Below are 17,967 nucleotides of genomic sequence, written 5' to 3'. Positions count from 1 at the left end.
TTGAGGACTCAGCTTGCACTTTTCTGTGCAAAGTGTCCCCGAAATTTCCTGTCAGGGTTGCAGTCTCTGAAATGCCTCATGGATGGAACTATGCAGGTGCCACCACCAAGTCATGTGTGTTATTTCAACCTGCATGCCAATAAGGTGCCTGTGTATAGGATAAAACCATGTAACTCACTTCTGCTTTTGGAGCTGAGGTGCAGACTGGAGGTGCCCGAGGCTTCAAACCTTTTTCCCCCAAACCTTTGTCTCCCTAGGGATTTCACAGGACATTTACCTCAGGTACTTCTTGTTTCTATTTGGATCACTTGGTTGGGTTTTGCATTGAAAGATTATTTGGAAATTAAGTGTGATGCACTCTTACTCTTGAACCCTTGAATGAGCCACTTTTCTAAAGCAAAATAAACACCTTTCTCAAAGTGTTTGCTTTGTTTTGTCGTAGGCCTTGGAAATTCAGCACTTTCATCAGCTGTCATGACTACCTCAGGTAACAGGGAAAAAAGAGCCTTCTTTATTACTCTATCAATAGATGTATGATCTCTGCTTGACCTGTGCTTAAATGTCATGTACACAGAGCCAGAGGCGTGCTGGGGAAAGGTCAGTGTGCTCTGGTATGGATGGAACCTGTGTGCTGCTGGACAGGAATTTGCGACCTATGGAGTTACACATGAAGAAATCTGACACAAATCTTGCTAAAACTGTCATATTAAGACAGCATGTAAAATGCATGCTGAATATCACATATTATTCTTATGTCTTTTTATAAAATCAAATTAAAACCCTATACAACTATGAATAAATTTGTCCTATTATGACAAATTATGAGAGGTGCATGTGGCAGAAAAGTTAAAACCATCACTTTTCCTTGACCCAATATTAGCACATCATTCCCATTCATTAGTGACATAAGAAAAATAACACTGTTTACCAGACCACACATATGGGTAACCACATAAAACTATCTCAAACAATTGAGAGGAAAATCTGCAAGAGTAGGTGATCTCCTGGGCTTATATGGCTGCTGCGTGTTGTCAGAACCATTTCTAGCAGGGCCCTGGATAGGCAGGGGACCACCACCATCCCACCATCAAGTGCATAATCCACCCCATAGCAGTTAAATTGAACCCTGTGTATACAAATGTAAATAAATAACACACACAGCTAACCCATATGAAAAGCTCTGCATTGATAAAGTCAGCTGTCTCTGATTGCCCCTTGAATTTTTGGGATGTTGTCTAAACATTTAACCTTAACTATGATAACAGAATTCCTGCCATGGAGTCTACGTTTAACCAACAGTTACTGCAAGCTCTTTGATCTGGGTTGTTTTATGATCTATTAATATAATTTTTAAAAGACCTTATTGACTGAATGTGATACTGTGTAATCTGTTTGTCTTTAGAGCATCACTTGACATCTTTGACCTCTCTGGATTTCACAAGTCAGGCAAGCTTGGCCTCTATTTCCACAACACAAGGTAATAAATTCGGCCAAAATATTTTCTGTATTACCTCAGGAGTGTAAGAGAAAGTTACATAAACACAATAACCATCTTGCATTTTTTTGTAGCAAACAATATAATGTCTGTTGAAGCTCTTTTCTGAGTGCATTGTACACTAGGAAGTCCACAGTTCAAAAATCAATGTATGAGAAAATTATGTCTTAATTTATTTTTTTTCTAATGCTCCATTCAGGATATGTGCAGTAATTTCAACAAGTGAATACACATAGTGTATATATTTTTACAATACATATTCCTTGTATATCTTTAATTAAATATCGTACAAAAATAGAATTACATTAGAGCTAGAAAAAGTGCAACCCAAACATCTGAGCATGGGAGTACAAATACTAAGCACTGATAAACAAAATATTTACAGCAGGTGACTCAGCTCAGTGATTTGTTCTCCGAGCTGATGACACCAAGGCCAGGGGAGGTCAGGGTGACTCACTTGAAAGGATTTAACCTCGCCCCCCCTAGGAAGAGGTTCATGCACCTTGAGGCAGGCAGCAGCCTGAATGGAGAGCAGGGGAAGCTCTTGCCTGCTGAGCGGCTGGGTTCTGATCCCAAAATAAAGGGTTGATGCCCAGCAAAGCGCATTTTCTTGCAGCACAGCCTGCCTGTGAGCAATTTTTTCTTTGAAGTCTCTTTCCAAGTTGAAGCCTGGCTGTTGATCCCTGTAGGACCGGCTGGTTTTAAGCAGCAGTTAGACAGGCATTGGGGCTGCCTTCACCAACAGCAAGGTATGTGATCACTGCTATGAGGTCTGAATAAACACAGGCATGGCACACACTCCTATTTTGGAGACAAAAAGAGCCCATGCAAAATGGCAGCACAGGCAGCATGGGGAAGAGGCAATGTGACAAGTTGTTGTTGGATGCCATCTTCCCTTCCATAGCAGCACTGAAGCTTTGGCTTGGAATTGATCCACCACTGAAGCAGCTAAATAACAATTTGGCCATTGGTAATTGTGGCAGCCTTGTTCTCCCCACACTCTCCATCCCCCCCAAAAAAAATCAGTTGCAACAGACTAAATTTCATGAGTCTATGGGACATTGAACATCCTCCTTAAGCTGTGTAACTGAGTCGTGCAACCTGCACTTAAAGTAGCCTATATTAGGCTATAGCAGCATTTACCCAGAGACGAGCAAGTAATGCGATGGGCAGTGTGTGGGGTAATGCTGGCAGAAGACACTGAACACGAGGCTTGGTCCTGCCCCAGCAGAGTGCTATTTGGGAGCTGAATCACTCAACATAAAGCCCTGGGGCATGACAATCGAGATACTCCAGGGGAGGAGCACAGGTTGCAGCAGCACTGGGATTAAAGTGTGCTGCTTCTCATGCTGCCTTCCCCATCCCCAAAGCACGAACACTTGCCCAGCCTGGCTGACAGAGGGGCAGCAAAGTGTTTGTCCAAGTGGACTGAAAGCCCTTCTGTCTCAGCAAACAATTTCACAACAAAGGCTATAAATACACAATGTGAACAGAGGGGATTCTCCTCGCTGGATCGTACATCTCCACTGATTGAAGAGGTACGAGGTCAAAGTCACAGTGTGAGCTGGAGCTGAGCCACTTCTCTACTGTAAATAGTCCAGGAAACATCTGCCTTTTAACCAATGCCCCTGACGTGTGGCAGTCATGGTGTTCCAACCATGGGTTAGTGCTTCTCCTCCTGGCTCACTGCTGCTTCCCACATCAGTGCCACCAGCAGCTTCTTGAGCAGACCCCTTTGGGCTGCACCTGACTCAAGACACCAAGTCCAAGTCTACCCTTGTAAAAAAGGGGTTTGACTCATTTCCTGTTGTTTTGCAAGTTTTTAATGAAATCCAAGAGGCAGCTGAGAACTGATAAGAGGGAAGAGTGCACAGAAATAGACCAGAGAAGGAGGAGGGGAGACAAAACCAAGGCTGTTAATGCTGCAGGCTGGTCTTTGCTTAGTTTCCACAATAGTTTTACCTCTGAGCCCAACGAAGCTCAGGCTTTGAGTGCTGGGTTACTGCTGCATTTCACCTTCTCAGGCTTGTTCAGATGGCTTAATGATGCTTTTTCCAGAAATGTGACAGGTGTTAGGAAATACGGACACTTTTTAGTAAATGTGAAATAGTCCTCTTGGGAAAATAGAGGTCTACTTGCTAACTACCATCTGTCTGTGTCTGAATATCAGATAAATATCTCGTTCAGGTCTAGAATACTTAGCACTTCAAAAAAAGATTAAAGGAAAATGTTAAATAAGATGGTATTTGGCACCAGGCATCGCAGGTGTGACTCCTGTACACTAACGTCTTCAAAACTTCTCTTTTCTTGTTCAGGAAACAGTTTTGTCTCATTGGAGCTGGCAAAACCCTGTCTAAATTCTGATTTATGTAGGTTTGTTTATAAGACTCTATTGCCTTCAGGTTGAAGCAAGCCAGTGCACACAGAACAACAGATTTTCAGCTGAAACTCAGCTGAAATCCAAAAACGCATGCTTAAATGACCCATATGTTTTCTTAAAGTTTATTCATCTATCTCACCAAACTCCTCTTGAGTTCAGCTTGTGACAGACTAGATTCAGAATTTTGTGTGCATGTCTGAGGGAAGGCAGCATCTCAGGTAGCAGGTTACAACCCTTTGACCTCTTTAGTCAGAAAACAGGGAAGAAAGAGGGAAAAATTAACAAGTAAAAGGGTCCTCTACAGCTTGTATGTTTTTCAGCAGGAGCACTGATTTCTACCACGGAGACAAAAAGCTATACCAGCACCACAGCATTCACTGAGAGTTTGGCAACGGCACGTGAGTAGATGATGCATCTCCTTTGCTTCATAGGACTATTAACAGGGGAGCTATGTAGCTAAATGTAGGCTGAGGGAACTGGGGCTGTGTGGCCTGGAGAAAAGGAGGCTGAGGGGAGACCTTATTGCTGTCTACAACTACTTGAAAGGAGATTGTAGCATCGGGGATGTTGGTCTCTTCTCCCAGGTAACAAATGATAGGATGAGAGGAAATGGCCTCAAGTTCTGCCAGGGGAGGTTTAGATTGGATATTAGGAGAAAAAAAAAAAAAGGGTTGTGAAGCATTGGAATGGGCTGCCCAGGGAAGTAGTGGAGTCACCATCCCTGGAGGTGTTTAAAAGACATGTAGATTAAGTTCTTAGGGACGTGGTTTAGTGCCGGAGTTAGGTTATGGTTGGACTCGATGATCTTGAGAGTCTTTTCCAACCAAGGTGATTCTATGATGCTAAATACAGGTGCTGAAAATGTGTCACAAATTTAGCAAGTGTTGGGTTGCAAATCTACAGGGATCTGGATTATCTTGCAAAAAGTACAGCAGCAGGTACTCAGCTTTACATGGTCCTCAGTCTGTGATACCTCTGCCAAGAATATTAGCTCTGTGGTGCTAATTTTCAGCTGCTCATTGATAGTCACCACATCATGCAAAAATTATTACTGAACATGGAAAAATTGTGTCCAAGCAGAGGCCAAAATTCGGGTGGCGTAATCTGTACCAGCTTGTCAATACTTCACAGAAACAATTCCCCTGCTGAGTTGCACTGAGTTAAAAGAAAAAGGCTTGAGTCTTTCAAGCTGTCAAGGATTTGCAGCAGCAAAAGAAGAACAAAAAGCATTTGAGTATCCTAGTTTTATTATAAGTATTTAATTTCATAATATTAAAATTGAGAGAGTTACTTGGCAAATGTAGTGAGTACTAAGGGTAGTTTATAGATGACATAAATTACTGGAGAAGCTGAATAAAATCACAAAGTAGCAATGAAGTCATGAGATAATATGGGGCAATAAAGGCTGGCTAATAGAACATTGAAAGGCAGCCTCATTAAAGATCAATAAATCAATAAAAAAAACCCCCTAGGGGTGGACATTTTTTCACAAATCTTTCCCTTTAGAAAATCTCTGCTCTGCAGGAGAAAGTTAGGAGTTACTTTCTTTTTTTAACATTTTGGTTTGTCTTTGTGCTTTCAGAACAGGCAGAACCTGTCAATGCACTTTTGCATTTGTATGACAGCCATCTTTTAGCTGAAGTGTAAATGCAGCAGGCGCTTTCCATTTTCTGAATATATTTTTTGGCAGCATAGAGCACACAACCACACAATTAGACCGAAACCTTGTGGCAACTTCTAATGCTTCACAATCCTGCTCCGGCGTGGCTTGCTGGTTCTGATTTTTGCTGAAATTGTGCTTAATTACGCTGCGATCTGTGGGAGGTACCATGCGTTGCACCACTCGTTGCTTTCCCTACTGTCATGCCCTCCTCACCACCAGAGGACTTTGAGGGTCTTCAGGCCTGTGGATGTCATTGAGGGCAATCTCAGAGCAGATGAGGCCTGAGGCCTACCAGCCCGTCCCTGTGCCCTCCCAGCACCACTGGCCTCATATAACAAGGGGTTACCATTACCAGTTCAATCCTCTGATGCTCTAACACAAGCCATTATAGAGATAATAAGTAATGCTCATCGGCATGCTGTATAGAGCACAGTATTATGAGATCTCCAAGCGTATGTCCTTTTTTTTTAATATAACTTTTTTAAATGTCATATCTACCCATGCTTATCCGCATAAAATTGAACACCCAATAAACAAGGAGAAAATGAGAACTGAATTGAATTAATGTCCAAAACTCTCAAGTGAATTTTTAGATTGCCCTAAAATTGGACTGATTTTGGTAAAACTTTTTAATACATATAGATATTTATTTTTATACACACACATGCCCGTGTGGTCACTTTTAATCAGAGCCACCATCTCATGAGACAGAGGTTTTCCTGGCTCTGTCCAGTTACTCGTTTACATAATTTAAACAATGGATTGTTTTTCTCAGATTTAGAAATCAGCAGTTATACTAGAGACTTTCAGGTATCTCAGCTATTTCATTTGTTGTTTGCATCAGAGAAAAGTGAAGGGAATAAAATAGACACAGTTGAGCCTAATGAAGCAGTCACGTTCAGGCTTGTGAGATAATTGAAGCATATTATTTCTTTTTGTACAGATTTGAACAATTCCACCACTGAATCCCCTCAAAGCCTCAGGAATGCCACACGCTCCCCTGAGAATACAACCCTGGTGCATTGTAAGTGTCGTGGCAGCTCTGGAAACACTGTGCCATTGTCTAGTTGCATATTTTAGCTATTATTTCGTAAGATGCAAACACAGAGATGGCTAGAAAAAACAGGAACGTATCCTTAGGCAGCACTGATCTTAAACGTAGGTAGCTTAGCTGTATTAGGAAAAGCAAAATATCTGCCTACAAACAGATGAAAGATGATTTTTGTGGTTCAGACACAGTACTTGACAGAGGAGACTGAGGTTTCACTCAGTCACGGCAGAAGCAGACTCTTTGTGTTGCCACTAAGCCACTTAATATCTTTAGCTTTTTCATTACCATCAAAGGGGGAAAAAGCTTATCATTCTCCCAGACTGCTGTGCAGCTCAATGCTGGCCTGCTGGAACAGCTTAATAGGTATTTTCTAATAGTCTTTCTTTCTTCTAATAGTCTTTAATTTGATAAAAGCACATTTTTTGTCATGTTGTAGGTCAAAAATGTAGGCATCTTGGCAAGTGAATTTTGACACCCTGATTCTGGGATTTGATTCTCAGTCTTCAGCGGGGTGAATAGCTGGCTTCAAAACACAACTTTCATCACAAAACAAAACAAAACAAAAAACTAAACAAACCAAAACAAAAGAAGTTACTAAAAATGTTTTGTGCCCTTATCTTTTTAGGTAACTTGTCCTTCAGCATCACAGACCAGACAATTTCAGTTACCAAAGAGAAAGATTTCTTTACTACCAGCAGTCTGCTCAATAGCACTGGTGAGACATTATCAAACAAACCCTCTTCTTTCAGCATGCTGTTGCAGTGAGCAAGAAAAGCAGAGAAGCATGAAACCTGAAGCATCACGTACATTTGAGCAGGGGAGTTCAAAAAAGGGAAAAGATATGAAAAGGAGAGTCATGGCTGCTGTGTCCCCACATCGCGGGTTGTCACAGGCTTTTGGCATTACTGACGTGTTTCTCCATCCACAAGCAATGCCCTGGTGCATCTTTTCTTCCAGCAGCAAAATTTGGCCGGTCACACTCCCATGCCCCAGGTGCCACTCACAGTTCATGCAGCATGGTGGACTTGGCACCCGGCTGTGGCACTGGCTGCCACTGTGGCTCAAACCCAGGCTGGGTGACGTACCAGTACGACCAACCTTGCAATGTGTCATGACGCCAGCACATGAGAGGTGACACTGAAGTGGCATCGCCCAGTGACTTTCGTGCTCCAGCCCTCTCTGAAACCCAGCCCAATGCTGCATCCTCAGCAGCAGCTGGAGGAGCATCGTGTTCCTCCTCTCTTTTCTCCTCATAGCCAGGACCCTGAGCGCACCTCTTTCAGCCATCAGCACCCCAAAGGTGGCTGTGCGGAAGGGGGCAGCAGGGGGATCCCAGCACTCTGGTGGGGAGAGGCAGCCAGAGTGAGGTGGGGATTCTGCACTGCCAGTGAGACCCCACCTCAAAAGGCGGCTGCACCCTTGGCCAGATGTTTTCGCAGGGTTTGGTGTCAGCAGTGTGAAAAATAAGCTGGTGTGAAGGAGGGCTGGGGTGGGCAGCTATGCTCGGCTGCAACAGGACACGCTTCCTCTTCTCAGAGACACTCATGGGGGAATAAAGAAAACTGATGGGTTTTAGATTAAATGCTTGCTGGGCTGTGCCCGAATAATCTCATAATGTGAACTGATTGTTGGCTGAAATCAGCCCACAAACCCAGTCAGAACAAAAGTGGGTTAAAAGTCCATGAAACAGAGCTATAATGCCCAGAGTTTGGGATCCTCAGCTTGGGAACCCGGCAGTCGGGTGTCGATTTGGGGCTGCGTTGTCACCAGCACTGTGCCCAGTCGGGAGCAGCGAGCCACAGACAGCAAGCCCAGATTTTTCTCCTCCCCTGTGGACATCTGGCTGAGCTCTGTCTCCTGTGTCCCTTCCAGGTGGCATGAAGAACACGAAATCCAGTCACTTCCCCTGGCCAACAGTGGTGGCCATCCTGCTCTTCTTCTGCAGCTTTCTAATAGCTTTAGGCATCAGGAAATGGTGTCGGTACCAGAAAGAGATGTAAGTACTAAGGAGGGGAGCCACAGGGGTGGGAGTGGTGGCACATAGGACAACACAAACTGTAACCCAGCTGTTTGGATTTACACATTTTCATTGAGACTATCTGTAGTGCACAAGGCCTTTAAGCTCATGGATTGCTAATACAATTTTTTTCATACAGCAATACGAAACATGGAGTGTTCTCAGTCCTTTTATCTGTTCTATGGGTTCTCTATAAAATAAACTTTAAAAAAAGAGCCACGGTACAGCTTCAGGGTGTGAGGGAAGAATACAAGTCAATCGTTTTTCCCCAGAGCCCCCCACTTCTATTAGCCTCCCTGCCAGCTGCTTTTGCTCTCTCATTTTGCATGGTTACTTGAGGACATGTTTTAATGAAATCGTACTTCTAGGGCAACACTATTTGAGTTGTGAATAATATATGTGAAAGTAGGCTACCTGAAACTTAATCCCACTCAAAGAAGCATTGAGTTTGTAATTATTGCCAAAGTTTAATTCCCTACCAAAGCACTTGACAATCTACTGATGAAAGTAGTATCTATTTTTAATCTTACTAACATAACTAAAATGTTTGAAAAATCATGGTGACAATGAATCATTTGCAGTTCTAGAAAGCCCTTTTGAAACGTGACTACAAATCTTCTATATTGAAGGTAAAAATGGGATTGATTTTTTTTCACAGTATCACAGTATGTTTGGGATTGGAAGGGACCTCAAAAGATCATCTAGTCCAATCCCCCTGCTGGAGCAGGAACACCTAGGTGAGGTCGCACAGGAACATGTCCAGGTGGGTTTTGAATGTCTCCAGAGAAGGAGACTCCACCACTTCCCTGGGCAGCCTGTTCCAGTGCTCTGTCACCCTTACTGAGAAGAAGTTTCTTCTCAAATTTAAGTGGAACCTCTTGTGTTCCAGCTTGATCCCATTACCCCTTGTCCTATCATTGTTTGCCACCGAGAAGAACCTGGCTCCATCCTCATGGCACTCACCCTTTATAGATTTATAAACATTAATAAGGTCCCCCCTTAGTCTCTTCTTCTCCAAACTAAAGAGACCCAGCTCCCTCAGCCTTTCTTCATAAGGGAGGTGCTCCACTCCCTTAATCATCTTCGTTGCCCTATGCTGGACCCTCTCCAGCATTTGGGATGGGGCCTCTCTTTATGTTGGCCTATAAAGTGACCAAAAAAAAAAAAAGTTATGAGCCTCTAAATATACCTTCAGAGACTAGAGTGAGCAAATGATCCCTGCAAGAGTTTTGAATAGTTCACCAGGACCATGATCTGTTCTTTTAAAGCATGAATAAAGTAAAATTGTGAGGTGGGAGCTGGGAAAGCCAAATGAATACCAGGAGGTGCACTAGAGCTGCAGAACAGAAACAGGAAAGTCACAGTATGTAAGAGCAAATGTCAGGTGCTCTTATAATGATTTAGTGTCCATCTATCTCCTCCTGTGAATGTTTTATAACAGTCTTTTATACAGCTTTTGTGTGATAGCATGTTTTTTTCTCTTCTGTTTCAGTATGAACAGACCTCCGTCTTTCAAGCCACCACCACCTCCGATAAAGTACATGTCCATGGTGGAGTCTGATGGGACACCCCCATCCTGCCACGAATTGGAGAACCTATAACATCGCCTACACCCCTTGTATAGTGCACAGAAGACTGACACAGCTAAAAGGCTCTGTCTTTAAAACAGTAATTACAGGAGTTTGGTGTTAATGACCCATATTAAAATTCAGAGTGCCTAAATGACATTAATGTTGGAAGCTGAGAGCTCCTGAGGACACTTAACTCACTTCATTCTGTCTATCTCTATGTATGCATTATGTTAACACCACTGTGAGTGTCACAGAGAGATTACATGTGCTTAATTTGAATTGGGTGATCAACTGGGAATTTTCTGTCTTGTTAATGGGAGCAGATTAACGCATCATTCTGCCAGCCTGCCTGAAGAGTGTTGAAGCTTTTTGTTTTTCTAAGTGTATAGAGATGACAGCTCTGCCGTATGGACACCATGATTACATGTGAATCATTAGTGTAACACAAGCTTTCTGATACCTACACAAGCCATTCTTAGAATTGTTATTTTTTTCCTCTGCAAGTATTGACTAGTATGATCCAATATATAATTTCTTATCACTGTGAAACCAAACAAAAATAATATGCACCTTATGCAGAAATAAAATAGTCTGCATCTGTCATCACCGGGTTGTGGCCAGGACTGCGGGGAGGGTTGGTGAGATGAAAGGGCACAGTGGAAGTGTTCATGAAGAAGACTCTGTTGCCATTGGTGAAGTCAGAAGAAAAAGTTAACTTTGGACTCATATACAAGCCACCTATGGACCAAAGACTTAAGGACTGAAGTGAATAAGGACCGCAAGGGTACTGGAAAATGACAGTCCATTTGAAACTGCTGTGCCTTTGAAACAATAATTACTTTTGTATGTGCTTTTCTGAAATTATATTTAAGGTATATGTGAAGAAAAAAAAAGGAATATAATAGTTTTCTTCTCCTTTGTTCTTAATGAGTGTCTGGCATTTGCTACCTTCACATTCTTCAGGACCTCGGGGTAGTTTCCCAGGTGGCTTAAACCTGCAGAAGGGATGGTCCAGACTCACCCTTATCCTGCCCAGGCTGCCTATTTCCTTGCACTGACACCAATGATTTAATGACTGTGCTGGGGGTGGGATCAGCTTAAGCCACTGCACAGTTCTCAGCCAGGTCAGCAGCTGGGTGATCACTAATGCAAGGCATGAGAGATACAGCAGGAACAATGCTTTTTGGCAGCCAAGAAACTGTCCCTCCAAGCTTAGTTGAAAACATATTTTTACCACAATGGTATTTCTGTAATTAATGCAAATCAACTAAAATTCAATTATGTCAAGCTTAAAATTGATATTCTGATTTAGGAATGGGATTTGTCTTATTTACTGCTAAGTGCTGGTCGATGAGTATCAGGGTTCAGAGCACTGCATTTCCCGGGACTTTAGATGAATGAATCACTTACTGGAAAGAATAATCTCACAGACATTTTAAAAGTATTTCGTTGTGTTATTTACATTATAGCACAAGCAGTTCTAAACCCATCGCTAAGACAATATCTGTGCTGAACAGAATATACCCTCCTCCTTACGAAACTGTGCAGGTTTTGCATGCACAGAAGGCTCAATATTAATTTGAGCGCTTCTTGTCTGTGTGAGTTTGTAGAAGCAAAGTAGTTTGACTTTCGTCATACCATCAGTCACTGCAAAGGAAAGCAGCTTTTTGTTCTTAAAGAAAAAAAAATAGAGAGAGGGAGACAAAACAGCTGGATAGCCATATTCCAAGGGATGTGGAGAGCCAGGACTCTCTTCTTTGTCATTAACTGAGGATGTCTGTACCATACCTGTCAAAGATGTATTATTTTATCATCTCAGATATTTTAAGCCCCTTGCTTGCTTCTGGTGAGTGATGTCCCCTCTGACACTGAGGCTTTGCAGGGCGCCTTGAGAAGCACTCAGGCTTGTCGTGATTCCCACCACTCCCTGCTGAGGGATCCAGGCTGCCAGGAGCGAGCTACCGGCAGCGGTGTCCCGGTCCCTGACCCATCCATCCCCGAAGGACGCTGCTGCTTCCACAAACCCGGATCAGCAGTGAAAAGAAATCTCCAGGCGACTGGCTGAGGAGCCGGGGGGACAGGCGGGTCGTCCTCGCACCCCCCTACACTGGGGAAGTACGGGCGGGTACCTCCCCCCCGGCGACCAGCAGGTGGCGCCGCAGCACCGCAGCCGGCGGCGAGCGGGGCCCGTTCCCGCCCGGCCCCGCCTGAGGGGACCCGGCCGGAGCCAGCGCAGAGGGGGTGCCAGGGTGGGGCGGCGGCTCCTGCCGGCCCCTGGCAGACCGGGCGTGACGGGCGGGAACAACGAGGACTCCTGACCGCCCCTGCCAGCTCCAGAGAGGGAACATGAGTCGATGGCCGCTGGGCATCGCCGTGTGGTACCCAGGCAGAGAGAGAGAAAATTCCTGCCTGCCACCCTCTTTCCAAATTTTTTTTTTTTTTTTTTCCCAGCTAAATTGAGTGTAGAATAGTTTATATTTCTGTTTGACTTCGTCTGGTCCTCACCAGGACAGGCATGTAACATACAGTGACTCAAGAATTGTGATTAGGTTTGAAATCGACCCCTCCCTGCTTTAATTTAAAGTGAAAACCAAACCAAATATCACACACAACCAGCAACAAAAGAAAACAAAACAAAACCAACAACAACAAAAAACCCCACACAAAATAAAAACAAACAAACAACAACACACTCCAAAACAAAACAAAAACAAACAAAAAAAAACACTAACCCTTCAAGCCATTATTTCTGGCATGAGGTTCCCCAGTATGTGGCTTAAATCATTGAGCTTGGACTTGGATTCCAGTAACCCTGGAAGAATTTGGCCCAGATGGAAGTCTAAGTTATCAAATGTCTGAAAATGGGTATGTGAGTGTCACATAAAAGCTCTTCTGTAAGAGTAAGTTGTTCAAAGCTTGCTGTGTAGGTACAGAAAAGATTTTTTAAAAGAGGCTTGAAGCATCGCTAAATGCAACTCCATGGCATGATGAAACCTGTAAAGCAGACTTGAGTCAGAATCTGAGGTCACGTATAACACAAATGTAATGCTGTGACATTACCTGGGTTTGCTGTATATGGTCTTTAAAACGTGCATAATGCAGTTGTAAAAGCAACACACTGGAAAGCTAAGCAGCAAGGTCTTTTTGCGTACAAGTGGCTTTCATCTGCTTATGGATAGAAGCAAGAAAATTGTATTTGTTTTCAGTTACGAACATGCCTGGTGAAGTCAGTGGCAGGGCCTGGGAAATTCAGTGGAAGGAGTGACCTTTTCCAGACCTCTGCAGTTCGTGTTACTGTGGCTGTGTCCTGGTGCTGCTGGGCCCTGCAACCGGGGGCGTAGGAAGGGCTGCCAGCCCCGAGCCCCTGGGGTGCATAGGGCAGGTGGGCCCCCTCAGCCCCTGCCTGGTTTCCACCTCTCTGACACACAGGGGACAGCTGTGAGGATGCCCTGGTCCTGGCAAGCCTCTACCTGTATCCTGAATTACTGAAGAGAAGCTGCCAAATTCATGTATACCGTGATTAAGTTATAAAAGACGTACCCATCACTAACCAATTGGCATGAGAGAAATACTTTCTGACCACCTGCAAAATGAGGGGATATTTTTCAAGTTTTAGATCCTTCTGCATAACAAGAGGGAGACAAAAGATTAAGTGACACATTGTTTAGAAGCAGAGTGCTTAGTTTATATTTAACTAATAATTAATACATGTATTGTAAGTAAGAAACTAAACAATTATAACTAACATCATCAATTATTTCTTAGTATAGATGTATCATACGTCCAAATTTAAAAAAAATTGTAATGCATATGTAATAATTATGTGAAAATAAGCAACACAAGAACATCCAGTCTTTGGAGCACTTATGGAGGATGATCCCCAGGGTTCCCCAGCACTGATAAAATGAAGAATGCTGCTCAACAGTATAATTGACTCTGCTGTTAAGTTTATTTATTCATTACCTTTTGCCTCACTTTTTTTTTTCTTACACAGTATTGCAGTAGCTTTTTTTACAAGGTATCTTTCTGTCCTGTAAATTAATTAAGCGTGGCTTCTTTATTTAAGAAGCACCCCTATAGTTTGCATAGCATGCTCTGGCCATCACAGAAGCCGGCTGTGGGAGAGCACAGGCTGCCTGGCGATCCCAAGGCCTGATTCATTAGTTAAGAGTTGCTGATAATAGGCTTTGCTGCCTGGGATTTCCTGGGGAAACAGCCCATCTTCACATGGACCCAGAGTTTTCTCATTCACGGAGATGTTTGCCTCGTTGCAGCTGTGTTGAAAGCCTTGTGAAGTGCTCTGGCTTCATTTTCACGTACGTGTTTGTTTTAAAAAGCTGTGCACCAAAATTACCCGCTAAACAGAACAGGGTATTAGTTACCTTGCATAGTCTTTGCTAGATTTAAAGCCATCACTTATCAGAGCAGGCAAACATTAGAAAGATCTGCGTACACTTTAACTCCAGAAGAATCAGTATATGAAGTAGAAATTTTGTTTCATTTATTGTTTATGTTAGCAGATAATTCTTCCTGACTCTGCAATTAACTTTGAGCAGTAAGCCAATGGAAAGCTTCTAAAAAGCTCTGCAGGGGGATAATGATTACTTAATCCTGTCTGAGGAGATTTTAATGGCAATAATATGAAATCATATTATATTTAAAATGGTTCCTTAAGGACAAGACAAAGCTCAGGGAAGTCCCCAGCAAGGATTATTTGATTTCAGGGAACATCGGATTATGTCTTTAAAACCCCTCTTCCATCTGTTTCCTAGCATGTGATGTTACATCTCTTTCGTTTCAAAGTCTCCTGTACCAGGTTGCCCCAATAAGATTTTTAATCAGTGGGGGAAAAAAAAAAGGTGTCTGTTTGCCCCTTGGTTCCTTTCCAAACAGGAGGACTTCCAAATTAACTCTGGCATCCTACATAGCTTGAAATACCTCATGTGGTGTAAATTAAGTATTGAATAGCTCGGTATTGTCAAACAGGTGACTCACAGATGCCAGTGCTTGGCTTAAAGAGGCAAGCAAAAGCAAGAGAGAGAAGTAGGTAAGACATTGATATGAACTGACACTGAGGCTATGAGCCATGGACAGAGAAAGCAGGGAAGTCAACATTATAAAGAGTATATGACATGATAGACAGCTAAGTATTTGCAATGAACTTAGGAAATGCAAAAAGTGCTGTGATAGTCACGGTGTTTTCCTGACCCGATGTAAAATGGGACATGAACACCACTCTTTGGTCTACCACATTTGAAGCAGCAGTGTTTCAAATGCAGTGATGTCTGCAGAGCTTGGCGATTGAGTGTGTTTGGTGGTTTTAAATGTTAAATAATTCCATTGCAGTCAGGGTAAAAATGGTAATGAACAGCTTGGAAGAGTCTGAGTATACTTACATGAAATGTTGAGCAATTAGCTTCTCTCTGTGAGAGTGAATCCTGCAGTTTTCTTCTCATCAGTAGCAAAGTGACCTTTAAAATATGCAGATGACACAGAAGCTGTTTGAATAACTTACTTGATCTATTGTCTACTGATAAATTGCACATAAGGATTTGGAATTTACATGGCACAGTAGATCTTGGACTGAAATGGAAGATTTTGAAAACATTAACTCAAAGCTTTTTAACAGTAGCAACGTGCCCTGTTGAATAATGGGACATGTTATCTTGGTGTTTAACATAGTAAGGAGAAGGAGATTAAGCTTGCTGTAGCACTTGCTGTTATCAACTTGTTTTCAGTTGCTTTAAAGCACTTTGAAAAGTTTGTTGTTCTGGCTGTATATTCTGTATATTGCAGTCCAAGGGCTGCATGTTAAAAATTAAGTAAACACATTTGTGTTTAGAATTGTCTAACAGTGAAAACCCTATGTCTCTTAGCATTTAAATAGCACCAGCCTGATCCACACAGCTCATCTTTTAACTGTGTATTTGAAAACAGGAGGGTTAGGGGTGTGGGAATGGGATTGGAGCATCAAGGTTGTCTGGGCTGCCTGTGACATTGGCTTGTACTCTGCACCAAAGCACAAAGGAATAGCTGAGCCCTTTCAGTAAGTCCACATAAGGCATACATACGGCTATATAATCTCTGGGGAAAAGTGGATAGTAAAGTTTTAGTCAGGCCATCCTCACTGCTGTGATTCATATGTGAATGCTCCAGCAATGCAGAAAAATACAACAACCTACTGACCTTGATGCAGAATTTAAAAAATTGTCTATAGTATGAGGTTTTTCCTGCCTGCTTAAGTATTCATTTCTACAGCCACTTAAACACATGCTTGAAGTGGAACATTTGAATTGTCTCGAGTGACAAGATCCTAGATAATTTGTGGGTTTAGTCTGTGGAAAATAAAATTGTATTATTAATGCACATTTGTTCCCTCTGGCCACTGCAATTAATGTTCATCATTGCAGGGTTACAGAACAGGATTACAGAGTTTTGTAGAGATGGAAAGAAGTTGAGGTTTTGGGAAAGGGAACAGGCAACTAAGTGCTCTTCTTCTCTAGAAAAGCATAGGAAGGATTTTTGGACCATAAGAAAGTTCTGCTAGTGGTTACTGCCAGCAAGTATCTGTGCATCACATCTGATGTTCCCAGCTGAAATCTCACCCTTCAGTGCTGAACGGAAGCACCTCCTCTTTCCCTCGGCGTTCTGATTTTGAGCTGCTGGCTTCCCGCACAGTCTAAACATCCTTTGCAGCTTGGAGGTCTCAAAACCATCTTAACCACAAGAGCCAGCATGTACTCATGCTGCACATTGTCGAGTGGGGATGCTGATACTAGTTGTGAACCAGTGAGAAAGTTGCTGTGCTGTGGTAGTGATGAAGCACCCCAATGCTGTCACGCACTCCTGTTCTATTAAAAAGCAATGGTAAAGGGTCAGAGACTTTTGGGAGACTCTGAAGGGAGCACGTTTGAGACTCGCCCCCTTCTAGCTTTAGACCCTCTCTTTTCTAGCTGATCTGATGGCAGAGGACTGCTAAGACCTGCTTTCATGGTAGAGATGATTAGACTCCTTTTCCCATACCAGAACGCACTCTGCCTATTTCCCTTCAGACTCTGCTGTCTGTCATACACGCTCCATCTTCTTTATGTCATTTGAAAGATAGGAAATGCAGGATAGGGCCTGGCAAGGACACCGTGAGTATCATGTCAGCACTCAGCCTGAATAGTTTTGGCTCTGGACTACAGCTTCAGTGTTTACAGTTACACTGACCGCAGTGAAGTACTGCCCACAAGACACAAAGATGTCCTTGAGAACATAACAGCCTCAGTGAAATGGCTACCCCTGTACTGCAAAGCTTTCCCATCCTGGAAAGCTACACTTTGAAAGAGCCATGGTTGCCAAATGCATTTAAGGAGTTCACACATGCTGGTTTGATGGGTGGTCCCAAGCTGCGATGGTGGGAATGTGAGAAAGAGAGTGAAGGAACATAAAGTAGTCATTTAAAGGAGATAAACTTGCAGGGATACAGACTGGAGCTCCCACGTAACAATCCATCTTTTGATTCATGCCATAAGTTTAATTGCAAGAGAAAATGTTTATGATCCCATAGGTATGGCTTTGAATAGCGTGGCTGATTCTCTCCTACATCAGAGGCAAGTGTACCAGGTGGTCTTAACGGGAAGGGGAAGCAGGGGTGCAGGACAGCTGGATGCACACCAAACCTGCCCTCCATGTTCCTCCTTGAGCATGATGAGTCCCTGGTCAGGAGTGCTTTGTGAAAACCTACTAAGGAAATGGCATTGTTTTTAAGATTGTCCAATATCAAAGCTCTAAATGCAAAGTGTCTT

The 17,967-nt window shown here is 43.0% G+C and overlaps 1 protein-coding gene across 3 annotated transcripts in view; it reads left to right on the top strand.

Annotated features, from left to right (window-relative positions):
- Positions 1–11,058, top strand: part of CD96 (CD96 molecule) — a 29,048-nt gene extending 17,990 nt beyond the window's left edge. For 2 of the 3 annotated variants that reach the window (XM_082062172.1, XM_082062170.1), the window contains 7 exons: positions 443–487; positions 1,403–1,477; positions 4,196–4,273; positions 6,482–6,562; positions 7,215–7,304; positions 8,462–8,585; positions 10,099–11,058. In XM_082062172.1, the coding sequence (XP_081918298.1) occupies positions 443–487; positions 1,403–1,477; positions 4,196–4,273; positions 6,482–6,562; positions 7,215–7,304; positions 8,462–8,585; positions 10,099–10,207 (602 nt within the window). In that variant the 3' untranslated portion in view covers positions 10,208–11,058. The remainder of the gene's footprint in view (positions 1–442; positions 488–1,402; positions 1,478–4,195; positions 4,274–6,481; positions 6,563–7,214; positions 7,305–8,461; positions 8,586–10,098) is intronic. The other variant, XM_082062171.1, reaches the window with a different exon arrangement.
- Positions 11,059–17,967: the final 6,909 nt, after the last annotated feature.

Source organism: Streptopelia decaocto (assembly GCF_964273445.1).
Source record: "Streptopelia decaocto genome assembly, chromosome: 1".
Taxonomy (NCBI): Eukaryota; Metazoa; Chordata; class Aves; order Columbiformes; family Columbidae; genus Streptopelia; species Streptopelia decaocto.
The sequence above is the reverse complement of the archived record's forward strand: the minus strand, read 5'-3'. Positions and strand labels throughout refer to the sequence as shown.